Source organism: Tasmannia lanceolata, unplaced genomic scaffold (assembly GCF_043159265.1).
Source record: "Tasmannia lanceolata isolate RefF3 unplaced genomic scaffold, GAP_Taslan_0.1 ptg000037l, whole genome shotgun sequence".
Lineage (NCBI taxonomy): Eukaryota > Viridiplantae > Streptophyta > Magnoliopsida > Canellales > Winteraceae > Tasmannia > Tasmannia lanceolata.
Window position 1 is genome coordinate 45128122 of NW_027518714.1, and position 18220 is coordinate 45146341.

Sequence of the window (18220 nt, forward strand, 5' to 3'; positions counted from 1 at the left end):
AGTTTCTTCCCCTCTCTTTTTTTTCATTATTTTTTTTTTATATACCCACATGAGATCTGTGGATATCGGCACTCCGCAAATTGATGGGAGCGCGGTTTGATAAGGCACGCCCGTCAATTTGTCCTATTATTGCTTGGGTTGGCCCGCTGCAGGATAAATCACCCCCCTTTTGGGAGCGTATTACACTCATTGCCTAGGTTCGTTCACCGGGCAAATTGGCTCCGATTTCGATGAAATTTGGCGGGGGCCTTTGTGAGACCCTAACCTAACTTGCGATGCAATTTGGGATCTTAGTTTGGTGATTGGATGGGGTTTCGTACAAACACAGCAAACTTGGGTCCGGTCAAAATGGGGTGTCTACAGTCATCTTTCTCTTCTTCTTTTTCTTTTCTTGAACTCTTCTCCTTTTGGAAGTCTCTCCTGTTTGTTCTTGTAAACTTCTTGAACTTCCTTGTGAGGAGGGAGATATCTTATCTCATAGCCTTGATGCTCTCCTTCTCATTCTCACTTCCACTCCCTTCTTCTTGTGCCTTGAAGGCAATACTCTTCTTCTTTGTATCTTCTTTTGGGGCCTCTTGCTCTTCCATCTTCCTTTTCTTCATCTTCAACTCAAATGTAATGAGGGAGCCGACAATTTCTTCCAGCTTCATGGTTTCCACGTTCTTGGCTTCTTCAATGGCGGTTGTCTTGGGATCCGATGTCTTCGGGAGTGATCGGAGAATCTTGTTGACCATTTCTTCGTTTGAGAAGACCTTACGTAGACCTTCCAACTCATTCACAATGTTAGTGAATCTAGTATATATTTCGGTGACGGACTCACTGGGTTTCATTTTAAAAGACTCTAGATCGCTTAAAAGTAGATTAATTTTGGTCTTTTTCACTTGTGTAGTTCCCTCATGGGTTACCTCAAGTGTATCCCAAATCTCTTTTGCGGGCTTAAGGGTGGAAACCCTATTAAACTCATCCGCAGATAGAGCGCAAATGAGGGAATTCATGGCCTTGTAATTCAAAGTGAATTCGGCTTTTTCGGTGTCTTTCCGAGTTTCACTATCGGTGGTAGATTCGGTATACCCCTTTTCAATAATCCTCCAAATGCCAAATTCTTGGCCTTTGAGATAAATCTTCATCCGGGCATTCCAACAACCATAGTTGGCACCATTGAAGTATGGTGGCCAAGATGAGGATTGATCCTCATGATATTGGGTGGAAGATAAGGTTGCCATGGATTTTTTCTCTTTAAGATTTTAAAATAAAAAAATCTCTAGTAAGAGCCTTTAACTCTGATACCAATTAAAATCCCAAAGGGCAACCCAAGAGGGGGGTGAATTGGGTTACTTAAAATTTTTCTTCTAAAACTACAAGGAGTGTGAGATTTAAACCTAGATTATGTTAACCCTTGTTCAAGATAATATTTCAAGTTAAGGAAAAAAATTACCTAACACCGTAGAGAAGAGGAGAAGAGTAAAGAGACCACACGGAGATTTTTATAGTGGTTCGGTCACAAACGGACCTACTCCACTCCCCAAGTACTTGGTCTTTTTCTTGAGATTTTCCTTCACTATATTGAGACTCCGCACCCCAAATCTCCGGGCCTTTACAACAAAATCCGCCTCCAAGGGAACAAACCCTCTTTGCAAACACCGCTTCCAAGGAATCAACCCTCTTCGCACACCGCCTCAAAGGGTACAACTCCTCTTTGCAAATACAAGAAAGAAAAGGAAAGATAAAGCTCACAAGCCTCTAGATAGGCAAATACAAATCACTCAAAGCTCCCAATCACTCCTAATGATTACAAATCAAAGTCCTAAAAAGTGCCTCTTGACAAGAAATAAATGCAAGAATAAATGCTTTAAGAGGAGGAAGAAGAAACCATTTGTTTTCAAGAGAGAAAGATCTAGGGTTTGCATGATCAATGTTCAAAAGGTGCTTTGGATGGTCTTGAATGAGGTTTAAATAGCCCAAATATTTTTATGACCTTTTGGGGGCAATACCGTAAATATTTGGCCAAGAAAAAGTATGCCGTGCAAGCCCCAACAGCCAGATTTCCATACCGGGGCGGTCAACCGGGGTACGGCGGTTGCCCGCCCTTATCAGACGCTTCTTTTTAATTTTGAAATTTAAGCTTCCGCGGTTGACCGAGGTTGTAGTAGTCACCCCACCGAGAGCTTCCTGTTTGTTTTTTTTTTTTTCATTCAATACTTATCTGCAGTCGACCGCCAAGACCTTTCTGGATTGCTCCAAAAAATCCAAGAGCATATATGCGGTCAACCGGGATGGACTTGGTCGACCGGCCCGTTTTCGAAAGGTGATTGTTGGGATTCCAGCAACCCTTCCGCGGTCGCCCAGGGGACCCCGGTCGACCGGGCTTTGAATTTTAGTTTTACAATTTAAAACCATGGGGCAATGGGCTAAGGTCTTTGGGCTTTTGTCCTATGTTTTCAAACATGTTTATAAGTTTGTCAAAATGTATTTTGAAGAGTTTTGAAAACATAAATCCATGCAAATGACTCTATATCAAGATGACTGTATTACACACTACTTGAGCCTTGAGTCTTCTTGTGTCTTCTTGAGTCTTTGTCTTCTAGGCACTTGCATGAGGTGTTCACTTGGAAGAGTCTTCTATCTTGCTTTTATGCATGTGGTTTCCTTGAGTCTCCAATGCTTGTAAGATGACCACCAAGGCTTGACTTGCTCCAAGTTGAGCCATTCTTCTCTTTGCTTCTAGTGATGACTTCAATGATTCCTGTCTTGATCACAACACTAGAGCAACAATTAGTAATCTACCATCAATTAGTAATCTACCATCAATTAGTAATCTACCATCAATTTGGGTTTGTTGATCATCAAAATATGGATGGGTTGCACCCTTGGGCTTACAGGTTTCTTCGTCAACTCTCTCTCTCTCTCTCTCTCTCTCTAGGATTTTCTCTGGAGATAAAGTGACGAGTTATGGAAATCAATGGGTATTTACAGTTGTTAACCCTATATTAAAGAGAATTGACTTAATTACCCCTAGCAATTATTTAATATCCCAACCACGCCCAATTTGGGCTAATGGACAAAAACATCCCTAGAGCTAGGGCGTTTCAGTAAGTGTTCAATAAGAGAAGGAGCTCAATTCCACTTGTCTCTTATGACTTTAGAGAAAACAAGAAGTTTCTATACTCAACCTCTAAAAATGGAATGAACCCCTTTTAACTTTAGAAAATTATGTGCAAGAAGTGGAGGTATTTGTTGGGGTTTTCTAAATCTGAGAGAAACTATTAATGGAAGACTTCAGGAGATTGCTAAGTTTAATAGAACTAATATTATAATACTATGAAAAGGGTACCTCGTGAATGGACTAAGAGTGGAAAATTATCATTTTTGAAAAAGAGCTAAACAAATCCCTAAAACTTATAAAGAAATGGAAATTACTTTGGTAAAGGAGGAACATGAAGTTGCCAAAATGAAATCCATGTCTTAGATTTAGAAATACTCTCTACCTAAAGATACCCCGAACTGGAAATTGACAAAATTAGAAGTTACCCAAAATAGAAACTGCTAAGCTAGGGAATTTTGACAGCCCGACAGTGGATTTCAATTTTTTGTCGTCGATCTATTTGTGATGATGAGATGCTCCTGCATCAAGAGCCTTCGCTATTTCACGTAGTTAGCTTGGCTCCTTCATGTGTTATACTGGAGTGCTTCTCCAAAACCGTGGTATAAATTTTTCGAACCCTCACAAATTTGTTGTAGTTGCTCTCTGTGTGATCTCCATCTTGTGGTGCTGCTCGACGGTCCTGCATCACTGTCATATAAACCGATTACAACTCCTTGTTACCACTGTCTAAACCTTCTCTTAAATTTCTCTAATCCATGTCCAGCTTAAGAAGCTCCCCAAAACTCTTAGCCACCTGAAACTAATCTCCTTAAAATCTCTTTCTCACACCCTATCTCCCCAAAAATCCTTCTTTTTCTGCAAAATCTAAGGAATTCTTAAAAAAAAAAGTACAAAATCTATGAAACCTGACGAAATATAGGAAAACCAAAATAATCAAACCAAAAGTGAAAGATCAGGGAGGAAAATCTCACGCCCATCTTCCCATTCAAACAAAAATACAATAGGAAACAAAACCAATCAACTTAAGGAATCAAAACTCCCTTAAATGGGACCGGGAGTTAATATCTTAGTGGTAATTTGCTTTATTACATAGGAAAAAAATGCGATAAAACTTCAATAATCGGATCCAACTATGGGATTATATGATTTACTTATTTTGATTAAATATATATTTGTATCCATACCATTTCACTTGAAAAGATAGAATTTGAGGGGAATAGCGAATCGACTTACCTCAATACATGTCATTTATAATTTCCGAAAATAAAGGGCGATGATATTTTCACCCCCCTCCTTTTAGTAAGCATTCGCCCCCCTTTTATCGTGATTTTATGTCAAAAAGCGTTAAAGTCGCACCCTGTTCACGTTATAAGGGGGCGAATGCGTAATGCAGGGGGTGAAAATATCATCTAAATATATAGATGGAAGATATAAAGAGACACATCCACGCACAAAATACTAAAACTCTCTTATATGTTGCAGGAGACTTTATCATAATGCTTATCCTCCATTGCAAGTCCACCAATAATGTTGTATTCTCTGCCGAAGACACTATTTTTAGCCAGTACCTTGTCATTATCAGTTATTACGGTCTCAACTATTCATTTATGCACTTTCATTCATCTCCGTTTTTCTTATTTTGATGTACTTCCATCTTTTACAGTTATGGTGGAAGGTCTAATTTTACAGTAGCAATCTCAACATCTTAATTTTCACAATATTTTCTCCTTATTCTATAGAGAGGGAGAGAAAGATTATTCTTCTGTTTGCCCATCAATTGAATTATTATAGTTGATGGGCACAAGCTGGAGAGCAGATTTCTTTAGCACTACTATTCCAAATGATTCCTTCATGTCTATTTCTTCAATTTTCATCCCTGCAGGAAATTCCCAGTTGAAAGAATAGAGAAGGTTTGCAAGGGCAAGCTCCACTATCACTGTTCCAAGATGCATACCAGGGCACCTCCTTCGACCTGCTCCAAAAGGGACTAACTCGAAATCTTGCCCTTTGTAATCAATGGAGCTATCCATGAATCTTTCTGGCAAGAAATCTTCTGGCCTTTCCCAAGATTTCGGATCTCTCCCAATTGCAAATGCATTGACAAAAACCCTAGTTTGGGCTGGAATGTCATATCCATCTATGCAACATTTTTTCATTGTTTCTCTCGGGAGAAGTAGTGGGCCCGGAGGGTGCAATCTTAGAGTCTCCTTTACCACACACTTGAGGTATTGAAGATGCTGAAGATCACTTTCTTCTACCTTCTCTTTCCTTCCAACAATCTTTCTCACTTCATCCTGCACTTTCTTCATTGCAATTGGCTTTCTCATGAGCTCTGTCATTCCCCATACCATCATAGCGGCACTTGTATCTGTGCCGGCAATCAAAACATTCTGCACAAAAAAAAAAAAAAAAAAAAAAAAAAATTAGAAATGATTTTAGTTGCAAAAAAATTCACTTTTGAAATTTGAGTAGTAAAACATTAAATTCCAGAGCAATTGACCAAATATTCTGCTCCACTAAGTCAATCAATATAACTAAAAAGAAAAGAAGAAGCTAAAAAAGACCGAAAGAAAACGAATAGAAGAGAAAAGGAGAAGGCAAGAGAACAAAGGCATTGATGATTTTCAGTGTTGTCAACTTCGACAAGGTCATTGCTAGAAAATCCGTCTTTCTAAGTTAATGAAAAATCCATGGTTTGTAAAACAATGTTTATCTCATAAGAGGTTAATTATGCCAAGGGGAGGAAAAGGTAGATACCATAAGAACTCCCTTGATGTGATCTCTTGTAAGATGAAGATCCTGCTGGATTTGTATCAAGACATCAACGAAGTCTTCTTGATCTTGTTTGGGTCTTTTCGGATCAAGGTGTTCATCGATGACCCGCTCGTAGAAAGCATCCAAGTCCATGAAATTCTTCTCAAGCCTGGCATTTAGCCCAGTGAGAACATCCATCCACCACATCTGTGGCAAAACGTCGGCAATGAAAAACCCACCCAATAAAGTGCGAGCTTCATCCATAATTCTATGAAAGCTTTCTTTCTCATGTTCATCTCCTCCTTCGTAGCTCTTGCCGAAAGCAGCCCGCGAAATCACATTGTTTGCGAGGGAAAGCAGCATCTCACTCAAATTGACAGAAGAAAAGGAGGATTGAGATATGGATTGAATCATTTTTGAAACCTCTGAGTTCCTTACGAACCCAAATGATTGGACCCTCTTGGAGCTAAAGAGTTCAAGAACAGATATCTTCCGCATCTCCCTCCAGTATTGCCCGTAGGGAACGAAAGATAGGTCTAAGAAATTGTAAGAGAGTTTCTTAGCAGCGACAAGGGATGAAGGCCTGTTGCAAAATTCAAGATCATGAATCTTCATGACCTCTCTTGCCATTGTTGCAGAGGAAACAACTACCAGTGGTATGCGACCGAGTTGAAGATACATGAGGGGGCCATATATTCTAGAGAGTAACCATAGCGAGCGATGGGGGGCCTTACCAAACTGGTGAAGGTTGCCAAGAATGGGAATCCTAGGGGGACCTGGAGGGAGCTTAGATGATTTTGCATACTTGATTTTGTGTTGGATAAGCAAAAGAGGAATAACTATCAGAAGCAAAGAAAGCCATGAAAACAAAGTATAGAGAGCCATGAGAGATTGAACTAAATTTCGAAATGGCTGACTCCTCAGATAAGAAACAGGACCGCTCACTTCAACTAGTTTGGCAATGTGACTTTTGGCTTTTTATAGACTACTAAAGATGCCAACGTTTTGGTGGAGCCACTTGCATCACATGAACATGTGGTCCTGAAAATCGGCTGTATTGGATCCACCTTCTATGGTCGAAAACTAATAGGGACACGTGCCAGAAAAAAAGTGATGCATCCAAGGGACATATACACGCGACTTTAAAATGGTTAGAAAAAAACTTTTAAACCACTTTGTAACTGTAAAATTGTCACGCTCGAGTCACAGGGCTCGGCCTGGCACATGACAGCGCTGCACACCTGCAAGGCTAGAATCTCGAGCAATTTACACTTCTTTTAATACCAACAGTAACTGATGATATTCACAAATAAATTATCCAACCAACAAAATTGTAGGTCTTCAATCTCCCATGAAAACGATCAAATTAAATTATGAGGTCAACTCGGTGCCATCTCATGAAATCAATCAAAGTCAATAACAAGGTTCTATCACACGTCCCTAATTTCCAGCTTATTTTACAGAATCCTTATCCCACACAGCTATATCCATTGACTTAGTTGTCTTGGTTAGAGTATTGGTTATCTGTATTCGTAGTTATCTCTACCATGTCATGTTTGTCCGTTTTCATTGTTGTTAGCTGTTATTTTTATGGGACTCGGCCAGGGGTGATGCCACTTGTAAGGAAACGGGGACAATTGTCCCCCTTATTTTTTGGAAAAAAAAATATCTTTATTTTTTAATATTTTTTTATACTTACCCCTTTTTAAAAAATATGCTCCCTTTCCGATCATCCCTAAGATAGAAAACAAGTTTAAAATTTTAATGTTACCATTTTTATCTCCCTTTTTTGTGCAAAATTTACTATAATTTTTACCCCCTTGTGCAAAATTTTAGATAGAAATCTTTTCTATCTTAAAATTAAGATAGATAAAAAATTACTATAATTTTTGCCCCCTTGTGCAAAATTTCTAGCATCACCCCTGGACTCGGCTGTAACGAGACAGAGTTAGTGAATGAGTGAACGAATTAAGGAGGTCGTAGCCCCTCTATTGGCTATTTCTCTTTCCTCTCTGCGTAAATTTTCATGTTTTTTACCATACGATCTAGAATCTATTATTCATTCCAAGCTGCTAATTGAAATAAAGAAAAGTAACAAAAATTGAAACCAGAAGGTCTAAGCGAATCCGTGCATATGCTCCCTCCAGTCCCACACAAGGTCAGACCTCGGAATCTGGAAAAATTAGATAACAACGGAACACTCAGCAGGTCAAGGCATGCCAAAAGAAAATCATGAGGCCAATGCATTGGAAATAGAATAAGTAGACAATGCAGAAATGTCTAAGAATCGACACGATGTGCAAATAGATGTACAATCACCAAGACATCAAAACCCTAGTTTTCCGAGAAAAATAAGAAATAATAATAATGCAACCAACAAATAATTATGAAATGAAAACAAAACATGTACACATGCTATAGACCTTATTGAACCGTCCCAACTGCTATTAAGGCCCTGTTCATTTGACATTATGATAACCGATGATGATCCCCCAAACCGATTATTGGAGTCAAAATTAATGTAACTTAAGTCCAATAATCAGTTTGGGAGCTCACCATCTGTTGTCATAATCTCAAAAGAACAGAGCCTAAGCCGGCAGCTCGTGGATATCATATGGTACCACAACTATAATGACAACATGTAAATACCCGAAATTACCCCTCTTATTAAAATTCGTCCCCCACCATAGTAAGGGGGGTTTTTGTCTTGGAAAGTTTCATTTTAATTAGGGCTTCTTAAGAAAACCTATAAATACATCATTATGTAGCTGAAACCATGGTTTTAAATTTCGATCGAAATCCGAAATTTCGGTCGAAATTTCGTTTTTTCCGGTCGCTTTTGCTCGTGCACGGTTCTCTCCTCATCGGTCATTTTTTTCTCCATCACGGGTTGCTTCCTCCATTTTTTCCGGCTCGTTGTTTTCTATGCGAGAAATGAAGCTTGAGAAAGAGGAGTGTTGTACACAACTACACATAACGTAAGTCTTGACTCAGGTGTCACCACGTTACGCATCTCTACATGACGTAAGTCTTGAGGTGTCACCATCAGATTATAAAAGAGAGAGTCGGTTGTAAACTTGTAATTTCTCATAAAGAGGAGTGTTTGTACACGTAAGTGTTGAGGTGTGACTGGTGTCACAGTCAAATTATAAAAGAAGAAAGTGGGTTGTAATTTGTAAACTTGTAATAATTTACCGAAATTTCAGAAATTTAAGCCAAAATTTTGTATAGAATAAAATAGTGTTTTCTTTGTTTCGCAGGATTTCGGCCGAAATTTTGAAATTTCCTTGGGGTCCGAAACCGGTACCGAAACCGAAATTCAAAACCATGGCTGAAACGAACCCTAATTGTTTTGTTCAGCCACAAGAGAAGAGATTCGTGAGACAGAAGAAGAGAAGATCGCGCCTTGGAAATTCCATACACAAATCAAGGTAAGATCTATGTTTTATGACAGATTTGGGTGTTTAAGAACCCTAAAACAAGAATTAGGTAAGTAAAAGAAGAGATTTGTGACTAATATGGCTTAGAAATAAGAATCCCAAGGCTGATCTTGAGTTTCTTGGGATTGATATTGTTCTATGATCCCAACGAACCCAAGATCAATTGTTGAGAAATCTGAATTCTGAGAATTGGAGACTTTGACCTAGATGCTTAATTATTTTACTGGTTATCGTTCGTTGGAATTCGGACCGTGAAATTAGGTTGGTTGGATTCCCCTTGTCGATACGAGTCAAACAGATCTGCCCTTGCGCGATTCAAATTCCAAACAAAACAGATATGAATTGTTAAAGTTTTACGAAAATGGACGAAATCTGGAAATTCACAAACTGGAACCCAGCCTAATATTGGACGCCTGAAGAGGGGTGTTCGGATGTCTGAAGGACTTGGGCGTTCGAACATGAAGGAAAATTTAACCCGAAAGGTGGAAATACTCAGAGACGTCTGAAGGGGACACCCGGAGGGTGTTCAAACGTCAGACGTCTAAAGGTAGGGGTTCGGGTGTCCGAACCTTGGGAATTCCGAAGTTTTATTTTGAAATTTGATCCTTGGTTTTGAACTATACGACAAGTTTAGAGAAGGAATATCCATCATCGAGGTACGTAATAAAGTACTACTTTGGGTGTTTCTTAAACCCTACCAAGTTTGAGCAAGACTATTGTTGAGACTATGTATCTGTGTTTTAGCCTTGAATTTCTGAAACTTTCTCGGGTCTAGCCTGCCTGTTTTGGAACCATATGAAACACAACACCTATTTGGACTCATATTGCTTTTGTTACCGCCATTACTTTGGTTGTTCTAGTTTGTTTATGAAACCTTGATATGCTATCTGAACCTCTGGAAAATATATGTTCTGGGCTCTGGACTTTAGATTTCTTATCTGAACAATTTGATGGAGGCTTGGGTAATTTCTGGACCCTGTCATATGGGGGTAAATCAATTGGAAAATTCTGGACCCATCCATGGGGGTAGTACGTGTGACTTCTGGACCCTGCCATATGGGGGTGAAACAATTGGCTCTGTCGATAGGTATCTAAATTTGGAGGAACTAGTTCCAACATCGTGGATGGTCGTTGTAAGCAATAGCATGTCTTCTGGACCAGGACGATGATCTTGAAGTGGAGCTACACTTTGGACACCTTCAGAATTTGATTTCTGTTTGAATTCTGGCATAGACTATTGTTCTGATACTTAGACCCCAATTTGGTTTTGGTTACTATCTTGATACCATTAGTTCTCTTTCACTCTTTATTGTCCAGTACTTGTTGTGCATCCTATGAGATATTCAGTATACAGTTCTGACCCCTTTGTTTATCCTTTGAGCCATGGTATGCTTAGACCTACACTTAGAGTAGTATTTTATTGTGTACTTAGCTTTTTAGTTGACAGTGGTTATATAACATTTTCAGATCTTGACCTTCGTGAGGAGAACGAGGAACATGATGCTTAGCTTTTGGACCGGATTCGGATTGGAGATTTAATTTAATTTATTTGATTTATTTAGGAAGTGAGTACTTTGAATAAGTTGTAAAGAATATGGTATTTTATTTTGGCTTGGGGGAGAGTTGGGATTTCATTTGACTATTTTGGGTCCACATTATTTGAGACTCTTGATACCTTAAGTTATGGAATGCCGGATTTATTACTATTATTGCTTTGTAGCCTTGTAGCTTGTAGGATTTATCTTGCAGGTGTACGGCGCTGCCATGTCCTACGCCGAGGGTGGGGTTTGGGGTATGACAGAGCAGTGGTATCAGAGCCTAGGCTTTAGGTCCTAGGTAGAACATTTGCACCAAAGACTTTGATTATGTGATTTGGGGATTTAGATAAGGAGCACTTAGGCAGCGTTTGGTAGATTCGTGTGTTTCGGGGATGCATAAATAACACATGAGTCAGTCACACGACCAAAGCCCAGTTATGAACTTAAATGCACTTGGGGACGCCTAAGCAGCAAGAGAGTATGTGCTTGGGAAAAGACCTTAAGAGATAGATATGGCTCCAAAATGGGATATTTTAGTTTGTAGATATAAGTATAATGTTTGAATATTGCTATCAATATTAGGAAATTCCAATTGAACTTTTATTGGATTTATAGAATCGTGGGTCGCAGGGGACAGCGTGGACAAGGAAGTCGAACAAGAACTCTTGATGATATTGTTGGAAGAAATTAGGATGGAGCTCATGATGGACCTCAGGATGGAGCTCAAGAGGAGAAAGTAATTCAAGGAAATCAGAATCAGGAAGGACCAGTACCAAATGTGAATCCTGAGGCACCTCAGCCCCAAAATGAGATGGAGCAAGAGAGAACTGAGTTGAGAAATTTTATGAGGGCTATGATTGGATTAGCAAATTAGCAATGTCAACAGCCTCATCAGCAGCAGCCAGTTCAAGGACCACAAATGGCGGGACAGCCCAATCAAGTATTTGGTATTTCGGTGTTTATGAGGCTGTCACCAAAAGGCGCTGCCATGTCCTATGCCCACGGTGTGATTTGAGGCATGACACAACTGCTTGAGTATCTCAGATGGTGGAAGAGAGAGAGGAGTAAATTCTATCTGGACCCGTGGTCGACATGCAACCATTGATTGATTGAATACCATAGGGTTTTGCGACTGGTTAGTCCTTGATACATTACTTATTTCAGGAATCTGAGTTGGTGTAGGCTCCTCGATATTTTTTGAATTAAAATTGCCTCTGTTATAAGCCCCATGTGTCACGGCCTCTTTGATTTCTTTACCCGTGGAGATCAAGCTTGCAGCATTCACAGCGCGTTGATGATTCTGATTCTGATAATATTTCATGAGTTTTTCTGGCCGCAAGTGATTGAGGAATCCATCTGGCAACACTACGTCAAATTTTCCTTCATCATCTGAATCACTGTTATTGTTACTACTACTACTGAGTTCAATTATCGGATCTGGTTTGGAGAACTCGAATCTCTAATTTCTCAAATCTAAAATTTCTTGTCCCTTATTTATACTCAACCATTTCAGATCATCGGATCGTGGGATTGGGAGGTTGATGAATTCCCTTCTTGGTTTTTTTGAATGATTCTCCCCGATCATGTCCATGAGTTACAGGCATGAGAGGTTCTTTTGAGCTTTGACTAGCCGAATCCCATATAACAAAACTTTGTGCTCTATCATCCTGGTGTTCGGAGTCCTGAGGTTGGGAATAATTCGTCTGCATTTGCTGCTTGATTTGATGAACCTCATGCGCTAGGGCGGCCACTTGTCTAGAAAGATTCGCAATCAGTTCTTCAGAACCCATAACCATGAAACTTTGAGAATACTCATATGCAGCTAGGACCTTTGCCCTTAGAAGAAACAGTGGTTGGATCAAATTTCTAAGTCAGTTGGGCTTTGATGAATTGATTTTCTTCCTTCAATTCCTTCATCTGCTGGACAAGCCGGGTCAGGGCTTCCATGATGTAAGAGAGCTGTGAATTTTCCATAGAGTTTGCCATGAGTATGGAAAGAGGGGAGTGGAGACACTTCCAAAGAAAATGGGAAATTAACTTCCTCACTAACCGCGAATAGATTCAAACCTAAGGATCTTTTCTGGATTCTCAGTGGTGGACAATCCTGACATGGAAACAATAAAAATGGTATATGAGCTTAACATTCAAGGAGTGTTTCTTCTCAATGACTGAAAATGATTATGGAGTAAACATGTAATGGAGATGATAGGATGAATCCTTAATGACCGAGACATAATAATGATGACACAACAGTGCAGGGGAATGCCCCTAGTTTAAGGACTATCAACATGAACTCTGAAGGGCTTAGCAGATGATTTTAAAAATGGTTGCCGTTAGAGTAAGAAGAAATTGTCCGTAGAATAGGGATGCAATGAACATTAAAGGAGATGACCTAGGCTAGATGACCAAGTATGAAAACTCTATCCTAGATGAATGGAACATTCTATGGATACCCTAATATACATGACGCATGACCTATAAGATCACATATAGACTGGGATCTAGAAGACTCAAAGATGAAGATTGGATGAATGAGAATGAAAGTGATAATATACAAGGGAGACTAGATATCCTAGGGAATAGGTTTTCTTAGTCTTAGGCTAGCGATAAAGGTTAAGCAATTCGAAATTGCCTAAGACTGAGAATAGTAATGGCAAGGAACTTCATGAGATTAGAAATGACAGGACTGAGTTAAAGATTGAATGATAGGGAATTTCCAAAATCTGAAAATTATGGAATCGAATAGGAACAGATATGGTGGGACACAGGTATGATTATGCCATTAAGAGAAAAATCAGGATATCATAATCATATTATTTAGCATGATCACCCAAGATCGATTTGAGAGATAGATTAAGAAGAGACTAACTTATGAGATCTTGGAAAAGATGAGATTTATATTCTAATATCAAAGGAAAAGCTTTTAATCTTCTTGCATCTTATCTGGTGTTACCTGAAGGCATCACATCATAATCCTAATCTAACGGAGTGGAGAAAGGATCTCGACTCATGACTTTGTTTGTGTACCTAAAATCGATCGTAGCCATTGGAAGATGGACTGCGACCTAATCTAGACACAAATAGGTAGGATATCCTACTCTAAGCTCACACACGTGACGAACGCGTGTTCGTACTATATGCAAGTGTGGGGTAATCTAGGGGTAAGGCTAAGAGTTCTCTTAGCGCGAATCCGTGTTCGTTATACTCTACCGGTGTCCAGAGTAGCAGTACGTGAACCAACGAATCCGTTTACGCACCATAAAGGTACTAGGCGAAGGGTGGAATACTTCTCTAACATAGAGGTACCGGATCATGACCTACGAGTCAGCCATGCTAGATAACACTCCGGGTTCCTAAATATGATGTGCATGTATGTGAGATGCAAGGGATTGGATACAAGTAATGAAAATGTGTGTGCAATAAGTTTTCGCAATCTATGATGCCTTCAGGTTTTGTTAAATTTAGTTTGCAGTATAGTGTGATAAGAAAATAAAGCATAACATACAAACCAATCTAGCAAAGAGCAATAGAAAGAAATAAGATAGAGTTTTTATGAGCCAATTAAACTAAATTCAAATGAGTTATCCTTTGAAATATTAATGAAGTTAGGTGGTCCCTAGCAGAGTCGCCAGTCTGTGGGACCCGATCCCTCGAACATAGGGGGCAAAGAATCCATGCAACACAGCTTGTGTGTGTGTGGGTGTGCGCGCGCGCCACAAGTGAGCCTTTGGTAAGCAATATACACTAGTATGCCGTCAAAATACACCACCACAAACTTTTGAATGCTTAAGTTTCTGATTTATCTAATGCATTGAAGTAACTGATGCTTCAGGGCTAACCAAATGGCATAACCATCAACTTATAAAGTTCCTCCATTGTTTTTTAATGTAGTTTTCCTTTCATCTCCTTCATGTATCCGGATTTGATGATAACCACTCTCAAATTGATTTTAGAGAATGATTTTATTACATACAACATATCTAACATGTCATCCAATATTGTAATGGCAGTCATACAACTGAAATTTATGAACAAGCCCATAATTCAACAAAGTTGATTCGACAGAAGAAGAGGGTTAATCGAGCTTCAAAAGCATGCATGATGGTGACCAAAACATCGTGCTAACTTCAATTTCGGTTACACTTTAAAAATAGTAATCCGGTGATTGCTTAATAAGGGTGCAGACCAAAAGCAAAGTTGCGGCAAGGAGAGCTATGCAAGTCCAAGGATTTTGGAAGTAAGTCTACTTCAGGTTAGAACCCCACTCATGAAGTCATCTCCTCCACTTCTCCGTACTCTTCTCCATACTCATGATGTAATATTTATTCAAAGTGAGAGTCATGTCATGTAGCCTATCATTATAGCAAGTGTTGAATCCCATGTCATTTCTAATCTTTTGTATGAATATGGCGACTTCCTCATCATTCCATATGGTTTCCATGACATTTCTACTTCTGATCAACGATGAGTCCCCTTACGAAATGATGAGACGACTCATGAAATCGATAAAGGAACTCACTTCATGGCTTGCGCCGGCATGAAGATGTTCAAAGGCCACAAGATTGAGAAGCACTGATTCAGTGGGAGACCGGATTCGAAGTATAGGGAGGATGAGGACACCATTTTCGAATCTAATTCCATTGAGGCTGTTGGTTTCACTCTTCTTCAACTCAACTTGGGCATTTTCAGAAAGATAGCTCGCAGGAGCGGGTTTCATATTGAAATCTCTTAAATCTCTTTCAAAAACTCTTTCATATCGTTCTCCACTCACCAGCCGCCAAGTTAACTCCAACAAGTGCAGACCTCTGTTGGATCTCAATTCTATGCTTTGGTCTACTTGAAGGGAAAATTTTGTTTCTCCAACGAAGTGGAACACTAGATCATTTATGTAACGAATAACCTGCATTTTGAAGTTAGAATGTGAGTAAATAACTAGACACATCTTTTATTGTAATAATATTATCATCACAAAAAAATGGTAAGAAAAAAAAAATTAAATCTTTGTTAAATGATTACCATGTTTGTGAAGGGTGATGAAAAAGCATATTTTTTTAAATACCGATCATCACAAAATGGGTCACTAAGGACCAATGCCAAGGATTGATTTATGAACACAATTATAAAGGATTCGTTTTATATACACCAAGGACCGCTTTAGATATCACTAGAATCCGTCCGTTGTTATTTGCAAGTAAAGTTATTTCAAGTTAATCTTATATTATGTGCAAATAGTTTTTAAAGGTATCCATCAAAAGAGGTCATACATCTAAATTAAAATTGAAATGCTGCTAGAAGCCAAAGGGGAAAAGAATGAAAGAGAAAACAGTTGTGGTTTGGACTAGGACTCACCTCATCATTTACTGTCACCTCCCTTTCAGTAGCAACTAATGTTGCAAGAACCATCAGAGGCACTTGGTTTTCGATCATCAACATGTCTTCTTTTATAACATTAAAGTTTTTCAATAATCCATGTCTGCTAAAAATGGGGTCATTACCAGCATAGTGACCATAGTTTAAGTCATGGATTTTGCGCAAGATTTCCAACAAGAAAATTCCGTCAAGGATCATGAGTTGCAAGAATCTACTTCTATCTCTCCTCCATTTGTCGTCGAGCTATTCATATGAACCCATCAAATAGTCCACAATTTTATGAAATGGCTTCACATAATTACAAATATCACCATTTGTTTGGTAGAGGAAGTAATGGAGAGCTTTATACTTGTGTTCTTCCATTGCCATCAACTTTGGAATTCCGTGATGGTACGGACCTAAGGAGACCCATCGCGGCTCATACGCCTTAATGTTGAGGTCTTTGACCCAAGTGGGTACTCTGTATATCGATTGTTGTTCACTACTGTAGACACCCCATTTTGACCGAACCCTAAACCCTTGCTTTCGTTTAAAAAAAAAAAATTAAATAGGTGAATATGATGTCCCAAAATCACTCCTAGCATAGGTCAGGGTCCCATTTAGGTCCCTCTAAAATTTCAGAAAAATCCGTCGCGGTTTGCATAGCAAACGAGAGGGGTAAGTAGTGTTGTATAAATTTAGCATCGCAGAAGGGGTGTGCATTATCCTGACCAGGAGGTGACCTGGTGGGAATAAAGCGTGGGTAATTTGCTACAGGAGGGTGTCCCTGGGTAACCAGAGAAGCACGAATTTATCTTCTTTTTTTTATCTCATTAAAAATTTTACATGGGCCACCCTATGCAACCAAAGCCAAAGGCAAATAACATAGAAGGGGGTTGTACTAAGACAACTTATGGGGGGTAAAAATTATGGGATTTTTCTATAAATAGAGGGCAAGGGTCTTCATTTTGGCAAAGGGGGTTTTCTAAAAAAAAAACAAAAAAATTTAGAGAGAGAGAGTAGATCTCACGATCCAAACCCTAGATTTTTGTCTTCTCCGGCAAGGTCCGACGAGCTCCGGCCATTCACCTAACTGCCGAGGGATCAAAGAGAAATATAGATAGAAACAAAGAAAAGAGTGGAGAAGGACTGGAGACAAGTTGTCAATGGCAATTTCTGAAGCTATTATTCTCATACTTTTGTGTTAAAGCTTTGATATAAAGAAAATACAACGATCTTGCTCCAGGTATTCTTCTTTCAATTTTTATTCACTTCTCATATGTATGAGTACAAATTCCTCTTCTGTAGAAAATCAGTTTTCTTTTGGATGCTTATTAAATGAGTTTTTTTTTTTTACTCTGAAATTGAAACAGGTGCTAGATTTATAATTTTTCTTTGTTGTCTTATAAGATAAAAGGCTTGATTTTGATACAAATGAAGGGGAAAGGAGTGTAATTGATCAGATTTACAAAATTAGGTTCTTCCGGAATGATTCAGACAACAATTTGATTTTAACTCAGACTTTATTCTCATGATCACTACTGCCCTTGCAATTATCAATTTGTTAAAATGCATATTTTTTACATTTTTCCTTTTCTGAGTCAAGATCTGTTGAGATAGAGTAGAGTTGCTTGGGTGAATTTTTTAAGAAAAAGAAGAAGAAAGCTCCGATCATCGTTGATACCCCATATAATTCAAAGAAAAAAGGTTTTTTTTTTTTTTTCCTTGTTAATTGATTTGTGAGGTTAACCATTTTTAGTTCTAATTCGTGGTCTATATGTATTGGTTAGCATAAATTTGTTTATGATTTCCTTTTGAGGACACACCTAGTACACTTCTTGTGAATAAATGGGTGTTTGGGCTAAAAATTATTTTCTCTACTTTAATCACAACACCACTCATCTTTATAACTTATTAGAATCAGCCCCTGTTTCAGCCCATTATTTGAATTAGCCCATGTTTCGGTCCCTGTTGAATCAGCTCCTGTTTTGGTCCCTGCTGAGTCAGCCCCTATGTTAGTCCCTGTTGAATCAACC

At 38.9% G+C, this 18220-nt stretch overlaps 2 protein-coding genes across 2 annotated transcripts; both read right to left on the reverse strand.

Moving 5' to 3' along the window:
• Positions 1-4552: 4552 nt before the first annotated feature.
• LOC143862199 (strychnine-11-hydroxylase-like) lies at positions 4553-6820 on the reverse strand. The gene is made up of 2 exons (XM_077373211.1): positions 5861-6820; positions 4553-5493 (listed from the first exon to the last, which is right to left on the reverse strand). Exons 1-2 carry the CDS (start codon positions 6740-6742, stop codon positions 4858-4860), a joined length of 1518 nt encoding a protein of 505 aa, XP_077229326.1. The 5' UTR covers positions 6743-6820; the 3' UTR covers positions 4553-4857.
• A 5881-nt stretch (positions 6821-12701) lies between these two features.
• On the reverse strand, positions 12702-16617 carry LOC143861478 (UPF0481 protein At3g47200-like). Its single transcript, XM_077372405.1, has 5 exons — positions 16555-16617; positions 16185-16448; positions 15355-15735; positions 12886-12939; positions 12702-12794 (listed from the first exon to the last, which is right to left on the reverse strand). Exons 1-5 carry the CDS (start codon positions 16615-16617, stop codon positions 12702-12704), a joined length of 855 nt encoding a protein of 284 aa, XP_077228520.1.
• Positions 16618-18220: the final 1603 nt, after the last annotated feature.